Consider the following 20,158-nt stretch of genomic DNA (forward strand, 5'->3'; position numbering starts at 1 on the left):
TCTTTATTACAAGTACTGGGGAGAGGTTGATAGTAACACACATTCTGAGAAGCACCTCCCTCTGAAGTAGCGTTGTTTTTCGAGAAAGAAGTAATTTTTCCACGAATTTGATTGCGAGCCCTCAGATTTCGAATTTGAGGTCTCGAAATCAAGCATCTGAAAGCACACAACTTCGTGTAACAAGGGTGTTTTTTGCTTTTATTATCTCGCAACTTCGATGACCGATTGAGCTCAAATTTTCACAGGTTTTGTTTTTTACAATTGTTGAGATACACCAACTGTGAAAGCTAGTCTTTGACAATTACCAATAGTGTCCACGGTCTTTAACGTGCATTAATGATTGTTATCAATTACCACCTCTGGATGGGTACCAGTGACCAGTGATCTTAAGACGAGCTTCCATTATTGACCCAGGTGACTTACACTACAACGTCACATCTGGCTTAGACATGGCCATTTATTGGCTAACTCATTTTAGGATCTGGTCTGGGGTGGATTCCACAAAGACTTAGGACTAGTCTTATCTCGAGTTAGGATGAGTGACTCAACCTTTCTTCAGTTCTTAGGACTAACCTTAAGTTTTTAATATCTCCTTTGACTAGTCCTAAGTTAGGACTAGTCCCAACTCTTTATGAAATCGACCCCAGTTATCTTGATTAGTTCAGGGTCCAGACTCAATGGGTTGGAGTTGAACTTTGAATTGGCATTTACTCTAACAATAGACCTTTATCATGGTGCAGCCATCTTGAATTTCTCTCATTGATACCAATGTACCAAACAGAGGCTGGAAGAACAAAATAGTCTGGTTCCTTATTGCAAGGTGATTATTAGCATGCATTGTTGTTTTTCGATACGAGGAACATGACCAAGGTGGAGGCAGTATGACAAAGGTCTATACTAGACTCAGACAGTTGCTGGTTTGTTTACATGGGTGTCTGTATAACTTTGATACAAGTTTTTAAATAAAACCAACTTACTTGGGTTTTTTAATACAATAATATACTGTGTGGCATCAAATCTGAATTCTGTTAGGATAATAATAATAATTAATAATAATTAATTCTTGCTAAGGATGATGAGATGATTGTGTTGAGTTAAGGTAATTTTATTTCTAGAAACTACATGGCTCCTGGGAGTAAGATAAATATACACTGTATAATAATTTATGAGATGGGTAATCAACTTATTGCACACAATGTACCTATTGACCCCGGCACCATACATGGCCATTGTCTGCCATAATCCCCATTTTAGGCATCAAATTGCATGTATAAAAAGAAAACGCATAAATGCAGGGCTACCCAACATACGCCTGACGCAACCCAGATTATTTTGATGTCAGGTGAATTGGGTCATTATCCAGTGTAATATTCTTTGAAGTATACTTCACATGTCTCAACTATAATAAAACAATTCTGGCATTGGGTAAATTGCAAAGTTTTTTTTGCGTAATATAAGAATAGAATTCAAAATATCTAATAAATTGCTTTTAACTTGTCAAATTTAGTTTTTAGTCTATATTAGGCTATCATGATTGTTAATCAACCAATCTGAGTATTTATCCAAATTATTATTATGCGTCCACACAGGTTACTGCTCCGATCGATGTATAAATAGCTCTATGACTGACATTTAATAGATAGATCTATACTAATTAGTATTAAAATATTCAATTCTTGGTCATCCCTCAAAAAAAAAAATTAAAATAAAATTGTGATGTAAAGATTAACAATCACAATGTCAGCTTAAGGGTTTGACTTTTTTTAATCAAAGTTTATCATTTATTTGCAACTTTTGATCATCAATGGGCGGTATTTTGTTTATAATTAATATATTTTTATCTATTGTACTAAAATTTGTAAATATGTGTGTACTGTGTCATGCCTGTGAATAAAGTATTATTATCTTGAAATTAATTTATTTCCATTTGACATGCTTGACTGCTTCTGGTGCACTTATATATGTTTGTTTAGCCTTCGAGAAAGACTCTGATAAGGTTCAAACATCAGGCCATTACCATGTTTTGCATTCATACCATAGATCCTTTAGATTGGTAAGTAATTTGCAACAGCTAATTAATTTTCTCCATCTTTAAACACAATACAATGTGTTATGCCCCCTGCATACATCCAAACATGTGTGTTTGATGTTCGATTGGTTCTCAACAGCATTGAGAACTACTCACTGGTAACCCATTGACAAATAAATAAAATTTAAAACATTAATTTTATTTAAAGGATTTGGATACCTTTTCAAAATGTCCATAAAATTACATTAAACTTGCAGGGTTTGAAGATAATGATCGTGGAAAGCTTCCCTTCAAATATTACTTACTGAGGTGCTGTAGTTTTTGTGAAATGAGTAAAACAATGTCATAAAAATACTTTTGTAAATGATTAAAATAATTTTCGTCCCATGAGACGAAAATTATTTTCATGACATTGTTTTACTCATTTCCCAAAAACTACAGCACCTCAGCACGTAATGTTTTCAGGGAAGCTTTCTACTATCATTATCTTCAAACTGTGTAAGTTTAGTGTAAATCTGTGGACATTGTGTTTGTTGTCCTACAAAAGTTACATACACCCTTTAATAGGCCTAAATGTTAAATTTGCATTAGGGATAAAGAATAGGGATAACGAATATTCATTTTGGTTTTACCCGTACACACTGATGTGTGTTAGCACTGTATACTCAGTACTTTCCCCTTACACCGATGTGTTTTAGCACTGAATACTCAGTACTTTCCCCTTACACCGATGTGTGTTAGCACTGAATACTCAGTACTTTCCCCTTACACCGATGTGTGTTAGCACTGAATACTCAGTACTCTCCAGAGTTCTGTAAAAAATAAAATCAAAGGCATAATACTCGGGTGGGATTCAAACCCACGACCTTTGAATGTTATTTTTGATTCACTAACCATCTGCTGGGGCATTATGTCATTTTATGGTTTGTGTTAACTTAATGTGAATTCCTCTTTGGGGGGAAACTCATTCAAATAGAAACAATTTAGGAGGAAGTTTGTAAACTGTTTAAAAAAAGATATTTTTAGTTTCATTTTAAACTGACACATGATTTGTTTCTGGATGGAAGGGGGAAAACCCTCTTTAAGTGCTTTAAATGAAGCTTATACTTTATGGTGTCATTGATTGCGACACGCCCATCAGGAAATGAATTATATTTTAAAGAGAATGTTCAATACAAGAAAAACAAATGTGAAGGAGAAGACACAACATTTGGGTTCAGGTACAGTATTTGTCCAATTCTTAAACAGTGACAATGGAGGCAATTGCCTGCCATCTCTAGTGATTGTCTCAGTGCCCTTTGAAATGTTCAAGGGCATATTTCTTGTTTCCCTCATTGAGCTTTAGTAAGGAAAAACAGCCCTGCCCTAAGAAAAACAAAGTATGAGAAAATGGAATAAGTTATTGCAAACTGCTTACCAACTAAAGTTACCTATAAATGCAAAAACTTGTTAATGGCCCGACTATGACCCTCGCAGAGTCTTTCTCAAAGACTACAACCACAAAGTATCACTGAGAATAGAGTAGTAAAATGCTGTGTATTAATGAGAATCTTGTCTTTAAAAAACTCTCACAACAGTCAAATTCTCCTTAGAAATACGAGTTGAACTATTAGAGAAAGGTTGCTGTTGGCAGTACTGTACAGTAACACCACCTCTCCCCAGTTTATTGTTTTCCTAAGTTTCTTTGAATCACCATTAAGTGTTTTCCAAAGGGCCAAGTAGAGGATAAAACGAGATGGTCGCGTAGAGGAAGTCTTTAGCTAAACCCTTAGCAACATTCATGGCTGATGCTGTAGCTAACCAATGATCAGCCATAAATTACTTTTCTTTTCAGATCATCTAAAATGTGCAGATTCGTTTAAGATAACTTTTTGTTACAACTGTCATACATTCCCTTTAAGACATAACTTGGGGTTTCGTTTCCACAAATTCTTACACAAGGAAGCCTTCAAAATATTTAGTTACTTGGAAAAAATCTTGTGGGCAAATAAACACTCAAAATTTACGAGGCATTTGTATTTTTAAAAGTAGAGTTCCTATTTTCTCAGACCACTTTCAAATGATGTTGCTACGCCCCAACATTTTGCGTTCCAACCACAGACTATGTTTGATGGATCTTTACATAATTCAAATTTGCATCGGGATAAAGAATATTACTTGGTTTTTACCCATACACCGATGTGTGTTAACATGGTACACCCGGTACTTTCCCCGAGTCCTGTGAAAAAAAATATCACAGACACGTTACTCAGGTGGGATTCGATCCAACGACCCTTGCAATTCTTACCAACTAGACTACCGACATACCGAGGTAGCCTGGTAGCTAGAGGCAGTTTGAATCATATGTTTTGGCAGCGGGTACCGCCCGAGTAACATGGCTGTGATATTTTTTCACAGGACTCGGGAAAGTACCGAGTATACAGTACTAACACACATTGGTGCATGGGTAAAAACCAATTAATATAATTCAAATTGTTCATCAACCCAATGTTTTTAGATGGATAACGCTTCTCAGTTTCAAATTTCAGGGCATAAAAATCTTTTTCCATTACAACGCTACTTCGAAGTGAAATGTTTCTCAAACTACTTTTTACAATCAAAAGCAGCTGTTCTTCTAACCAAGTTTCCATTGCCATTAATTTTAAGAGAGATTACCAAGCAAACAAAACATAGAGCCCTTTAAGTTCAACAGTCAAGGGATTGTCCAACAGGGCGAGGTTTTTTGAAAACTTGATGAACTGAATAGATATATTCTTAAAGAAAATTCCAGGTTGTTGAATACCTTTAACAGCTACTGGTTAACCACACACAGACACGTCTCTTGTAATCAGTGACTTCCTTAATGTGGGGATGTATTTTTCAGTATTTTTCCACTAGATGACAAATTTGGAGCGTTTTTCCCCTGGAGGAAGGGGCGGTATATTCCCACAATGGTAATAAGGCATATATCAAAGTTAGCTGGAAATCTCATCTAGACAGTTCCTTAGACGAGATGTAAGCTGAAGATTTATTTCTTTTAGGTTGTGTGTTTTCAGACATTGTCATTTCTGAGAAAAATGTTTGGATGCAATTGTAACTTTGGAAAAAGAGGAAACACATTTTTTTGTATACTGTAGATTTGTTTCTTTTTTTGTTTCAGTTTAGTTTGGGAGGGTGAAAAAACACCCAATCTTGTGAGAGGTTCAAGTCAACTTCTGACGTCATGGACTTATGATCTGTGTGGACTTATGATCTGTGTCCATGTTTGTCTGAAAGGGTCTGCACAACAATGGTATAAACCCACATGGTTTAACGATAGTCAGGCTAGAAAATTTCCCTTGAAATTAAACACATTTGCTTGAAATGCCATACTTTTTGAGAAATAAGTAATACAATTAGTTTGGATGCGATGTTTAAAAACTTAATTGAAACCAGGCAAGTTTCATAGATTGGTTGATAGAGTTTATTTTGACAACTAGAAGATTGGATTTAGTTCATTGATGTACTTTCCCATTTAACAGCTAACGTTTCTTCATTAAACATCAAATACATGAACTCATTGGTAATAAGATCCTTTTATGAGACGTCACAAGCGCAAATGTAGAGTTTCCAGCGAGGTCAATGAAGACCTACTATTGAGGTCGGCAATGGCAACCAACTAATAATAATAATAATAAGACTTGTAATGCGCACATATCCACCCTGCTGGGTGTTCAAGGCGCAGTAAAACCAAAAAAAAAATTAATAACAAAAATGGCAGCCAACGCAAGGGGTCTTTTGTCATAGATATGAATCAACACTTATAGTGACCTAATAATAATAATAATAATAATAATAATAATAACAATAGTTTGTATATAGAGCGTTTACAATCCTGATCAATGCGCTTTACATTAATGCCGTGGTCATTGGGCCAATATCATTACTGAAATCTTTCTCAGGTCTGCAAACACAAAACACTAAAGGCTGCAAACACAAAATCAACCCCTACCCTCATTTATACCCCCGGGTGAAGAGAAGCAATTATAGTGAAGTGTCTTGCTCAATGACACAAGTGCCATGACCAGGATTCAAACCCACACCCTGATGACTAAACCACCAGACCTTGAATCCGACTCTCTAAACCGCTCGCCCATGACACCCTACACACACAAAGCAACAAACCTGACCAAAAAGTTAAACTCAATTGATCATCAGAGTCATGAAGAAATAGTAAAATGTTTTTAAATAAATTTGTGTTGTTTTCAAACATCAGATTCCTGACTAGTGAGATCAAACCGGATTTGTTTTACTCATGTCTCCCAAACTAAATAATTTCAAGCAAAAATATTTCTACGGAAGTTTTCCATTATGACCAACTTCACACCATGGAAGCCATGTAAGCTGTGTGCAAATTGTGAACATTTACCATTTTCAAATTGGCAAATGTTGTCCTTTCATATAAATGATGTAACTTTCAAGTACACATCAGATACCTGAGTATTTATTAAAGAAGTTGTTAGACAGTTTTTGAGCATTTTATGTAGAAGTGAAAAGAGAGTATAAAATGCTGTATGGGTTGCCTTTAATGAAAGGTGGTATTCCCCACAGACATCAGTTTAAAAAAAACTGACTGAGAGGTGTTACATGTTATCAACGTAAATCACTTGGGATCAATGCGTAATTACTGTGCACGAGGAAGTGAGCTAACACAGTCATGATTAGTGGAATCGGGAAAAATGAAGTGTTTAAACTCCACAGATGTAATGCATAAAAATGTATGTAAACCCTGAAAATGACACTGCAGTAGTTGTTGGTTCTATTTACAGGAGAGTTGGGGGGGGGGAAATGGGTTTTATAACTTTTAAGTATGTTTTTCAAACACTCTATGCCTGTTTATTTCTGAAAAATGGAAAGACCAGACGCTAGTGGCTTTTTGAGACGAAAAACCAAAATATAAAAATAGTCAAGTCTATGAATAGAGTTGCTCTTGGCTTTTGTGAACTTTTCTGTGGACTGAAGCTTCACAGGAGATGTGCATCAATTTAAAGGTACATAAAACAACCACACGCCAAAAGCTTTCCAAAATTTAAGGATGAGTTTTTTTCATAATTTGTAATAATATAATTTGTTAAACTATATTAATTAATTTCATACTTTTAAATGTTTAAAACTTGAATGTATCTTTGCTTAGCTAATAGGCCTAATAATAATAATAATAATAAATATGTTATAGGCCCTAATAAGGTTTTGGTGATTTTATCTTTAAAATAAATAAAAACAAAAAGGTTAATATTGTTTCCCTCTGTTAGTCGGGGCCTTGCTATGCAAACCCCTAGCTATATGAGAAGTAAACTCATATCTATCTTGGCACTGGAAGGCGCAGATATTACACTGTAGGGGGTTCCGCAGGTCGTGACACCCCATGTGGATGGCATACATGATGTTATCGGGGAAGATGATGTGACAGAACTCACAGCGCCACACATCGTCTTGGGTGCTGTTATCCCTACAGATGACCGGTAATGGCTGGCTACCCCAAACACCTGCCATCAGCTCAGAGGACGGCTGCGATTCAAGACTGGATGACCCTGTGTGACTCAGACACCGGAGCTTATGCGGGGAGTCCTCCTGCCGACCGTGCAGACCGCTTATCATTAATAACGGCGTGCCTTGGGGGCTTGGGGTGCGGCTCGACCGTTGCGGGGACACAGCCGTCGCCTTGGGGAGTAGGAATCCTGGCGACTCAAAGCTTGAGCTCTTTGCCGATTCGTAGGACTCGTAGGATTTCGGCGCTGATCCAGATGTAGAACGGCTCTCTCGAAGTGGAGAACGCCTCGTTGCTGTTTCTTTGCCATTCTGATGTAAAGATATTATATTGGAAATAACAGGGTAGTTGGGGCCCCTACCATGGGGCATGCACTGCTTCTGGTTTGGACTGTTATCATCCTGGGATGGAGAGTGCTCGAAGCTCTCCCCACGCCTCAGATGATTTGGCGAGACAGTTATTGTGGGTACTTTAACTAAGGAGATAGGTACAGTTCCTGTGCTGGTTACTTCAGTAGAGACGCTGGGCATACTGACTAATCCAGAAGGAGGCAGCGACCGTGCCGATTGCACTGATTCAAAGCTTGTTTCTCTCTCCAGGGAAGAAGCACTTTCCATGGAGCTTGCAGAAGCTGACGACCCTCCCATCTGTAGCCGCCGCTGGACATGTATCTGTGGGACACGTACAGATGCTGTGATCATGTCCCTATGGCGCTGGGTTTGCAGGTGGCCTGAGTAATCGTCGGCGTTGGCACATTCATACTTGCAGGTTGGACACGTGAAGGAGCTGGATTCAGACGTTGGAGGGCAAGACACAGTGGCGTGTTTTATCTTCTTGTGGTTCTCGTAGGCCAGTAGAGATGGGAAGCCGTAATCACACTGCTCGCAGCGGTGGACAGACTGGTGGCTTTTCAGATGGGTCAGGACTCTCTTTTGACTCGGGAATGAATTCCCACAGATCGGGCACTTGTAAACATAGTGCTTGCTTTGGCCCGGATCATGTCGCGTCCTCATGTGGAGCTGCAGATGGTCCTTCCGAGAAGACCTGTACTCACAAAAGGGGCACTGAAACGGCCGGTGGCCACTGTGTAAATTCATGTGCCTTCGTAGACTCTGCTTTTTTGAAAAGCTGCGCTTACAAAGGCGACATATAAAATCCCTGAAGTCTCTGTCCTGACCTGCTTCTTCGTTGCCGGCGAATTCCGTCTCGGTGCTGCTTGTGAAGCCGTAACCAGACCCCGCTGAGTCCTCTCTCTGAACTTGCGAGGCATACGCAAGATGACGTTCAGGTTGCATGGGGCTGTCACCCTGTGTCTGAATGTTGAGCGATCCATCGTGACATCCGAGGCTGATGTCACCCTGGTCGTCACTCATGGGGGGTGACTCGTCACCGTTGACACCCAGTTCATCGTCCCGCTCTGCATCTGGATGTAAGTACATAAATGTGTTAATGCATTGATCATTAGCGGGAAGTTTGACATAATCCTAAATAGGTGAACCTAATTTGAGGGCTCATCACACACCATCCTAATATTTAACATGTAGAACTGAAAATAATCAGAGCATACTGATTGAAACATTGAGTTGTCAACCAATGGTTCTTTTAAGATCCACAGGCCTGGAATTTCGTCTTTAAATAAAAGGGCATGGCCACTTTCGTTTTGCAAAGGGCACTTCCATTGAAAATCTTTAAAGTCTATGGGAAAATTTTGAAGGGGCACCAAGGCCAAGACCAGGGCACTGAAGACAATGACCTCTGTGGCCTCTGTGTTATTCCATGCCTGACTCCATCACTACTCATAAGATAATCACACATGGTGCTCAACCAAATCTCACCTAATTATGCAAACAAAATTCTAAAATTAGAAAAGCAACAAATGCTGAGGCAAGTGCATTCTGTACCAACGACACAATGTTCTGCTGCATGTACTTCCCTGACATTCATGAAACCATATTGTTGAACTGCTCATTGGCATACAGTGTACGTGGTCTCATTGCTTGCATGTAGTTCGGTTCATTCCTTTGTAATGTGCTGCATAGATACCTGCAATAGCCTCCTTTACGGACTTCCGGACACTCAAATTGCCAGATTGCACCGCATACAAAATTCAGCGGCCAGACTTGTCACCAGAACTCGCACTCGGGAATCCATCACACCCATTCTTAAGGATCTACATTGGCTACCAATACGGGCTAGAATCGATTTTAAAGTTTTGGTTCTGACTTATCAATGTATCCATGGTATTGCCCCTGTTTATCTTGAAAGCTTAGTTCAGGAGTACAAAACAACCAGAAATCTGCGATCTATCAAAACCAAGTCATATGGTTCCCCCTCTTTCCAATATGCAGTAGTTCAGTTATGTAACAGTCTTCCAGAGGTTGTTAAACAGGCCGAGACATCAGAACAATTCAAAACCCGGTTAAAAACGTGTCTGTTTACTTTGTACAATAATTGTTGATTTCCTTTTACAGCGCATAGGGACCTCACTGTGATATGCGCTATTTTTTTTTATAAGAATTGGTTCTATTATTATTACTATTATTATTATTCTAAAGCCATTATTGGTCAATTCCTTGGGGACATACATGAACATACATACGTAGTCATAGACACTAATCACCCAAAAATACACGTGATTATCATGTACGTGTAAAACATGTACAAGGCATTAAAACTTAGGAAAATGACCTTTATAATTGAGTCCTTCTTACTATCACCAATCACTATGTTCTCCTTCAACAATGGTCCACTGGCCAAATGCCAGTTACAACACAATGATCAGTGAGAGTTCAATCAAAGTGATCTGGGTGACTACATTGTAGTTCAGTGCTGGAAAGCATCCCTATTTCAGTGAAAAATCTTGTGGACTAGTAAAATGACAAGCCAACTGGTCTTGCTGGCCAGTCACTGAAAAAAAATAAGGGCAAATCTTGATTAAACCTACATTACTAATATGTCCATTGTTACAGCGTTTGTCCAACTTTGGATCCATTAGTTAAATTTCAAGAGAATCAGGGTATATATTGTTCAAACAATTTTGTTTTATTTATTGTAAATATTTCGTTTCCTAAACCAATTTTTATGTCTCAATTTTATAATTGTGTAATTTATTTTCTTTTAAAATTGTGTATTCTCTGTATATTTTCCTGCAATTCGACCATTTTTCCTGTAATTCGAACCCTTGGTCACCATGGGAATTTTATTTTATTTTAAATAAACCATTAAAAAAAAAACATTACCTCTGTCGCTGTCCTCCGGGTCACTAATCACAGTTGTCTCGTCGGGTGGACAAGACGTAGTAGACGCTGCCTTGCTGATCTCCAAAGGTTGCCTTGATGGAGCGCCCTCTGTTGGTTCTTTCTTCACAAGGACAGTGGTACTGTCTTCAGGGGTAGAGGGATCACCATCTGTTTGCATCTTTCAAGAAAAACAAGGGTCTGATAGGTTTAATTGCATACTATTATAGTGATAATAATCGGTATTTATATCGCATTTACACACTCGAAGGAGTATCTCAAAGCGCTTAAAGGCAGTGGACACTATTGGTTATTACTCAAAATAATTATTAGCGTAAAACCTTACTTGGTAACGAGTAATGGGGAGAGGTTGGTGGTATAAAACAATGTGAGAAACGGCTCCCTCTAAAGTGACGTAGTTTTCGAGAAAGAAGTAATTTTCCACAAATTTGATTTTGAGACCTCAGATTTAGAATTTGAGGTCTCAAAATCAAGCACACAACTTCGTGTGGCAAGGGTGTTTTTTCTATCATTATTATCTCGCAACTTCAACGACCGATTGAGCTAAAATTTTCACAGGTTTGTTATTTTATGCATATGTTGAGATACACCAACTACGAAGACTAGTCTTTGACAATTACCAATAGTGTCCAGTGTCTTTAAACAAACTGTACAGTATCTGCAATGTATGTGTCGGCCTACATGTACATGTATGTATGAGTTATGAGATCTGTGTACATGTACATTCTACTACTGCATCGGTTTTATATGAATAGGAATTCAAACAGCTCTTGGCTATTTGCACAGAATAGAAGTTCTCAAAAGACGCTGTCTCCCTAGTTTAAGTGCAATAAAGATTAAAATAATTAATCAGGAAAACTTATAAAGTGCGCAAATCCAGTGTAACAAAGACAAAGTAAACTAAAATATAAAAAACAAGGGTAGTTGAAAACATACACAAATTTAAGTTTTCAGGTGTTTCTTATCCTTGATTAATAATACCTCAGACAGTTTTGCTATTCTTATTGTTGGAGAGCGCGTCACGTAGGGGTGTCTAAAGGGTTGATAATGACCAGCTGGAGCTGTTTATAACTGGTTGTTTTCAGATACATTTAGATGCATACTACGTACTAGTCTTGGTGCAAGACGTTTCTCATTACGGGCGATGCGGGCGCCATTGGTGAGTTGTCCAACATGTAAAACAATTTGCAGAGAGTTGTTCTTACTTGGACAATAGGCCTTATTGTCCTTAAAGGCAGTGGACACTGTTGGTAATTACTCAAAATAATTATTGGCATAAAACCTTTCTTGGTGACGAGTAATGGGGAGAGGTTGATGGTATAAAACATTGTGAGAAAGGGCTCCCTCTGAAGTGCCATAGTTTTCGAGAAAGAAGTAATTTTCCACGAATTTGATTTCGAGACCTCAGATTTTGAACTTGTGGTCTCGAAATCAACCATGTAAACGCGCACAACTTCGTGTGACAAGGGTGTTTTTTCTTTCATTATTATCTCCCAACTTCAATGACCGATTGAGCTCAAATTTTCACAGGTTTGTTATTTTATGCATATGTTGAGATACACAAACTGTGAAGGCTAGTCTTTGACAATTACCAATAGTGTCCAGTGCCTTTAAATTATGAATGTTGACAAGTACACAATACAATTATTGCGCGCTTTGACGGGGTCCATGGCGTTTTGTACACCTGAGGGGAAAAATGGCACCAGAGGCGAAGCCGAGGGTGTCATTTACCCCAAGGGTGTACAAAACACATGGACCCCAAATCACACCGTGCAACAATTGTTTTGTTATACCTTGGTATCGTGATTATTCCTCTTCTCAAAGTTATGTTGTCATCTTCAAACATTATAACGACGGAGTATGCATAGCAGACGAACAGTTGTTCAAATAAGAAACCATTCTTCAACTGTTCTCTCGAACCCGCGGCCGTTTCGTACTAAGCGCTAGAAATCGACCAACGGTGGGAACGATCAAGTTGATGTACACCGGTTAACATCACTCATGTTACCCGCCGCGCTGTGCAGCCATGGTACATGCGTATTTGTGGCACGGCACCTGATTGGTTCTCGACCAATCAAACTTCACAATTTGTTACCAAGGTACAACAACACTTGATGTTAAAGGCCCTAAAGATGATAAAAATGACGTTTGTCCCACTAAATAGGGAGGCATGGCACTTCATGAAGTAATCAAAATAAGGATTGAAGAATGTCTAAATTTAAGCTTGAGTAGAGATTGTACTCCTACCAATAAAGCGGCGTGAATGTTGGGATAGACACGATACACGTGTGTAGATGGTGACAATTTGAAGTAATCAAAGTTAGAATCGAACAACTGTCTTAATTTAAAAGCTTGATTCGAGATTTTATGTCTGTCATTGTCTGTCATGAAAGTTGGGATAGATGGGGGACAATTTGACAGCCCCATGAGGGAGTTGGTTTGTCACTCAGGCCAAGCATGGTGCCTCCATGGGCCAAGGATCTGTCAGTGACAGTCCGACAATTCTGGGAAGAGACTGCTTTTGTGGGGGGGGGGGCTTTGTTGTGGGTAAGGCTAAAATGGATTGATTAACCGACAGAAACGACTCAATCAGCCATTCAGAAAATACTCTAGGCAAATTCATCTGAAAAGGCCTTGAGCAAGAAACACAGTTTAGAACTGCTGGGTGATAACTGGGGTCAAGGTACCAGACCTACAGCCGGTGGGTTGTCATGAGAGGATTAACATGGAAAGAGATCATAATTATAATCAACAATTTTTTGCACTGTCATCAAAGAGTAATGTATGTTTAGAACCAGATGTTCACTGCCTTTAGTGCATATCCAGATATTCCAAGGCCTGTCGTTAGAAAACTGTCTCAATACAATTAGCATTTTAGAAGAGTGCTAATAATGTAAATGGAGATGATTCAAGCATGAATAGATTAGGCAGAATAATTAGTAAGTGGCGAACATGAAGCAGTCAATGCTGACAGTGCATTATCACTAGTGTAGCAGTACAGACACATAGGGGGGCCTACACATGTACAGGTACAATACCTCTACCATGTGCTGTGTACACACACGACATGTCATTCAATGTGCAACCGCAAAGCTCAAAATGTGTGCATGAGTGCTTGGCTCAGAGTCAGAGTAGCACCAGTGATTGACTAGAGCGGGATTTGAACCAATGACCTCAGGATTGACTTACTGGCGCTTTTTCCACCGAGGAGCTCAGCCCAAAGTCATTTGAAATTTAACCCTCTAAAGTTTCCCTCTACAGGCCTATTAATTGATCTGAAATATGAACTCGCAGCCTTTCCGAGTTGTATCAGAAACTCAGATGTGATCCCCTTCTGACTGGCTTCTGACTGTTACCCCGGACAAAGAGTTTGACAAAAAAGGGAGACTGCCAATAGAGGGCTAGATACATGTAATGTAGCTCAGTTGGTAGAGCACCGGCACGTTAATCCATCCGTAGTTGGTTCAATCTTGTTCTAGTCAAATTTCTTTGTTCAATCCCCAGGTAATTATTTTAAAACACACTATTGCCTTAGTAAACTGAAATAACAATTGTTTTGACAATGGTACTAGTACTCTAAAATGTGTATTTGGTAAATAATTCACAGGCAAATATAAGTGTACAAAATAGTATCACACTTTAGGCTGCGACTGCAATTTGTTCATTGTTTTCCCACTAGTCAAAGCTGTACTGCCTTATGACATGTATGAGAGCACGTACCACTGATAAACTAATGTCTGCATTCTTTACATCAATGTTAGACTGTTTGAACATTAAAACCTGCTTAAACATGTGAATTACAACATTTCAAAAAGAACTCAGCAACCTTTTGAAACTGAACAATGTACATGGTTGTAAGTGGATGCACAACTTAACGCACAACTGCACATCATTTGCAATGTTTGCTTTGTGTCGTACCTTGCATTCACAATGTATTGCCTTGATGTTAGAACGGCATCCTTAGGCCTGGATGCTTCATTTTTGAAAGGGCAAGGACGTTAGGATGCACTCCTTGGTAAAGGGCAGTACCATAAGAGGAAATTGTAAATTTCTAATGAGCATTTCAAGGGCACCAAGGCAATGACCAGGGGCAGGGAGGCAATTGTTGTCTCCATGAAGTATCAGGCCTGCATTTCTGCATGACATGTAGTTTGTCTATGATGAATTCAAAACTATTTGAATATTGAGTGTTCAAACAATAGCAGGCTTTGATTTAACCCTGTCACCCACAGCAATTGCCGCAGTGACCTGTGCTTTTGCTGCGGTGTCCTTCGTAAATACAAATTTACATTCTCCTCATAGAGTCACATCCCTTACCAGAGGAAAATAATGCTATGCCCGTTCTATTCAAGTGTTCAACAGCAAAGTTCAAGCCCTGCATATGTACCTTACAAGTACATTGTAAAACACTGTAAAATGGTTTGAAGACTGAAGAGTAAACAACCATGATGCACAATTTCATGTGACACAAAAAATTAACACAAAAAACATCGAGCAAAACAAAAAATTGTAATTTATAAAAGCCAAGTATGGCATTTAAGGTTCATAATGTAATGCTGATTATTGGCAAAATTATTAAGAAAGCTCATAAAGGTTGTATGTCATAACGTGAAAGTTTCAGCTGAATCGTGTCTGTTTGTTGAGAACACAGCAAAAAAACGTTATGTAGTGAGATGACAGGGGGTATCTACCGCATCTCTGCCAGCAACCAAGACGACGGAACACTAACCCTCAGAAATCTGAGAAAGGATTCATAATGCATGAATCATTTCTCCGATTCTATGTTTTTATTTAATATCTAATCAAAGTTCAGACAAAATAATTTCTCCCTTGCCCTTTCAAAAACGAAGCATACAAGCCTGCTCAATACACCCATACATGAACATAGTGCATTAATCAGAACACTTTGAACAAACATGCAGTTCATCCTAAAGAGTACAGGTTGAGTGAGTAGTAAGTAGGGATGGAGCCTTGGGATTCAAATTCAATCCTTTTTAAAAATGAAATACACGTTCCTACATGTAGCCTTTTAAAGCACTTATGTGATAATGTACACACGGTCCAACCCACTCACTAACAGCGGCTAAACGAAACTAAAGAATAACACTTTTACTGAAAAAAGAAAACCAAACCCTGGCACGGTTTGTGTTCCTTTTCTTTCTCACTTAGTTTCCATGAGCAGGCGTTGTGTGGGCGTGAACTGCTCACTGACATTGGACCTGGGGGGGGGGGGGGGGGGTAGAGGGCGCTAAGAAGTAAACCTGTTTCAGTACAGGGTAATATCGAATTAGAAAGCTTTATATAAATTATAGAGATTTAAATTAAATGTTATGCCATTCATTTTGAATGCCATCCTGTATCCAACAGATGACATCTACATACATAACCTTTCATTCATAATTTACATTAGAGTCACTGTATAGTCGAATATGTGCATAAAGATCGGGAGTTGTTAGGTGTTAAAATGCGTTTTGTAACGCCAAATCTGTAATTCACACAACATGTTTAAAGTCATTATACACTTTCGGAGCAGAAAAAAAATTAAAAAGATATCGAGGATTACGGATTTAAAAACACATGTCATGACACGGCGAAATGTGCGGAAACAAGGTTGGGTTTTACCCGCTATTTTCTCCCGACTCCGACATGTCCGATGACCGATTGAGCCTAAATTTTCACAGGTTTGTTATTTTATATAAGTTGTGATACACGAAGTGTGGGCCTCGGACAATACTGTTTACCGAAAGGGTCCAATGGCTTTAAGAGGTCACAGTTTCTTTCTGCATTCATCATCACAATGAACAAGGCTGGCTCTTTATTTTTAATTTGTTTTCTAAACAAATTCACTCGACATTTAACTGTCTAATTCCCCTCTCTAAAATTGTAGATCACAAGATACACACATGTAGCAGGTTTATTGTGGAAAGAGACGGATAATTGGCAATTGACGACAAAACTATAATGACCTTTCTTATGTTGAGACTCTGTACATGATCTTCACAATTAGGTTACACAGGAGATTATTAGATGTGGGGGCTGAACAACAGTTCGGCAAAGCTACATTTAAAAAGGGTCTCTTTGGGTATAAAAGGTCAATTATGGCAAATAAATTACCATAAAATGTCAGACAAAACTTTTAACACGGGTTTTTACATAATGTAGTATGCCATACATTTTCCATTTCTGAAAAGAATCTATTTCAAAATATTGAGTTTTGTGTGGGAAAATTATGGCATTTAGAAGGAAAAATGTCACTGGATGCACTGGACACAATTGCTAATTACTCAATTGGTAACAAGCATTGGAGAGCTGTTGACATTTGAATATTTGAATTTGATTTTGAGACCTCGGGATTTGGTTTTGAGGACCCGAAATCAAGTACTGAAAGCACCCAACTTCATGTGACAAGGGTGTTTTTTCTTGCATTACTAGTAACTTTGACGGCCAATTGAGTCAAAATCTTCACAGGTACATACGTACGTTAGTTTGTGCATGATGAGATACACAAAGTGAGAAGACTGGTGTTTGACAATACCAAAGGTGTCCATTGTTATAAAATATTATCCATGGCTTCTCTCTGTGAGCTGCAGCCCTTTTGGTTACTAGTCAGCAGCTACTATGAGTAGCCATCCACCATCATTTGATGCTATTGTCATAAATTTAATTGCCAATGCAATAGACTGTATTGAATAACCCCTTTTGCTATGAAAGTCGCCATCTTGTAGGGCAAACCCGTACATGTATCTGGTCCAAACGCGAACATCAATGAAGCACGCAGCAAGCAACATTCCCCATTTGAATTCTAGAGCACATGTATTTTTTATTCTTAATATATATTTATCATTTTCTATTGGTTTTTAATTTTCTGCTTTTATTATTGCTTTGTGTACTATATTATGTTAAATCTATATTAATTTTATTGTGTACCCCAGATGTGGGGCAACAGATCTACGGATCATAGTATGTATTTGCTTTTGTTGTCCCTTGCCCATCTTGGGGTATAATGTTGTCAATGTATTTTGTTTTGTACTGTTATGGCGAATAAAATAATAATAATAATAATAATAACACGCGCACACAGGCCATGTTGTACATTGATCCGATATTTGAACGGTGACGTCAATATTCAATACGGTCTGTTCAGAGATTAGTCCTACTGACAAACATGACTGATGAAGAGAAAAGGTCATAGATGATAGAGGTCGTAGCTACGTATGTAAGTACCAACACTTTACATGATACATCAGTTGGGAAATCAGATATCAGATATTAAATGTTGGGAAAAGTGCAATCTGCTCTAACCAGCCAAGGTGGATGATGCCGATGCCTACAGTACGGACTGTGAAGGGGGTAACGATTAGGTGGCAGCGTGTCCCTGGTGACAGTTGATTTGAGTGGACAGCCCGAATCAGAAAAGCGCAGCCCTCACCTTGATATGGCCTTCAAGGCAATTTTATCCATACAAAAAATTGAAAAATAGTTTTAAAAAATTAATTAATAACAAAATCAGTCTACTTAATTCACCCAATTCACCTGACCTCATTATCACAATAATCGTGGTTGCGCTATTTTGGCAGTCAACATGGATCATGCGACGTTTACACACTACCACAACATGTTAACAACTTCCAAAATGGTGAGGGTGGCAAAAGTGCCATGGGAGTTGGCATGCCCATCTAAATTAAATTTATGTCAAAAAAAAAACTAAAAAAACAGTTTATTATTATTTCTTAGAAATCTGTGAACGGGAAAATTAATCCGCGTTTTTCAGCTTTAGAGTTGCATTCCTGTTTTTTGGCTGCATTGAATAGTTTGATAATCACAAAAATCTTTATTCTTCCATGATAAAACATGTCAGCTTCTTCGGGTCACGGACGGATGGGAGATTTAACCGAGTCGTCGCGTCCGCACTTGGACTTTCTGGCTCGGTTAAACTGACTCAGTCAATCTTCCTGGGCACCTCTGGCTCGGTTAAACTACCCATTCGGGTCGGGTTATTTACCTGGGAGGAAAACTTCATGAGCTGTTTGCATTGGACTTAAAATGGGTAAGTTATGTATTGTTAGTGTGTAGTAAGTAAGTGTGTAGTAAGTGTGTAGTAAGTGTAAGTCGTAACTTACTCCAAAAGCAAAGAAATATTGTAAGCAATTCTCTATTGAAAAGGGGATAACAAAACACCAGAAATAAACTTTAAAAGAATATGCCTAATACTTTTAACCATCCTTTGCATCATAATGCCCGTAAACAAAAATTACATGTTTGCTACCACTTTGTTTAAAAAACACAAAACAAGTGAGTGTGAGAGCGAGAGAAATAAATGTACGTAGTTAATGATGCATGCAAGCGCAGCACACAGAAAAAAAACACAGTTTCAATTTTACCTTGCAGACAGACACGTTTGGAGATCCAATCCTCATTCACCTTAATGTTCCATGGCGGTAGAAACTACGTCTAATTAGGCCACAAACCTACCCTCTAAATCGACTAAAAAACACCAGTAACAAAGCGGACATCTGCAGTCTGGACGTCCGAATCAGTCGCCATATTTTTCGCTTTATATCGAAATGTCAAAAGGCAAATGTGTCTGTTTTGGGTCAATCTAAATAGCGCCCTCAATTTTGTTTTTATGCACGGGACATAATGATGGGCGGAACTGCCTGCACTCGTCTGGCCTGCCACAAAATGCATCCACGCCCTCCTCAGCCCTCAAGAAAGGGGGTGGGGGTTAGGGCTCCTCCAACAATTATTTTAAAGAGGATGCCAGCAATCGAAATACTTCAGTGTTCAAAGAGGAGTTAACTAAAAAATCTTCTTTCCAAAACGACGGTGCATCAAGAGTTGAATCACAAATCCCATGTCAGAAGGTTTATAGGCCTAATCACCCAATGTGCCCTTGATATCCGTGGGGTGTAGTCTTTGGGCATTAGCCCAACTACGTGAAGTCCTGCTTCCGTCCCGTACACCAATCGACTTTATTACGTGTATACAAAATTATTGTGCTGCCATTTAGTTCGAAAACAATTACTTTATGTCAGACCACTAGTTTGTTTCGACAGGTGTTTTTTGTAAACAGTTATTAACAGATTTCATCTTTACACTATTTTCTAGAGGGTGACAACAGAACAATAACTCATGCAACAGAAGTGTTACAATAGTGCAACTGGTGTCTCTAAAAAAATAACCTGCGCAAAATAACCCCCTCTCTCGACGAGCTGCCGGTGTTTGTTGAATAAATCAAAACGGACGCAGTGAGTCAACTGATTCCGAAGGAGTACAACCAATTGTTTTTATTTTGTAAAAACATTTTACATTGGATCAACGATAATAGGCTACAAAACTTATAGATATTGATTATAAAAATTTTAT

At 38.6% G+C, this 20,158-nt stretch overlaps 1 protein-coding gene across 1 annotated transcript; it reads right to left on the minus strand.

The window, feature by feature from the left end:
- Positions 1-4,455: 4,455 nt before the first annotated feature.
- Positions 4,456-19,378, minus strand: LOC117299222 (ikaros family zinc finger protein-like). Its single transcript, XM_033782684.1, has 3 exons — positions 19,174-19,378; positions 10,775-10,952; positions 4,456-8,958 (listed from the first exon to the last, which is right to left on the minus strand). The coding sequence occupies exons 1-3, from the start codon at positions 19,207-19,209 to the stop codon at positions 7,277-7,279; spliced, it is 1,896 nt and encodes a 631-aa protein (XP_033638575.1). The 5' UTR covers positions 19,210-19,378; the 3' UTR covers positions 4,456-7,276.
- Positions 19,379-20,158: the final 780 nt, after the last annotated feature.

Source organism: Asterias rubens, chromosome 1 (assembly GCF_902459465.1).
Source record: "Asterias rubens chromosome 1, eAstRub1.3, whole genome shotgun sequence".
NCBI classification, from domain to species: Eukaryota; Metazoa; Echinodermata; class Asteroidea; order Forcipulatida; family Asteriidae; genus Asterias; species Asterias rubens.

Excerpts from the sequence above, each read along its gene's own strand:
- LOC117299222 (XM_033782684.1), bottom strand. The coding sequence starts at position 19,209 with ATGAGGATTGGATCTCCAAACGTGTCTGTCTGCAAG. Across the intron at positions 10,953-19,173 it reads CAAACGTGTCTGTCTGCAAG|ATGCAAACAGATGGTGATCC; the intron begins GTAAAATTGAAA and ends TTTTCTTGAAAG. Across the intron at positions 8,959-10,774 it reads CCCGGAGGACAGCGACAGAG|ATGCAGAGCGGGACGATGAA; the intron begins GTAATGTTTTTT and ends ACTTACATCCAG.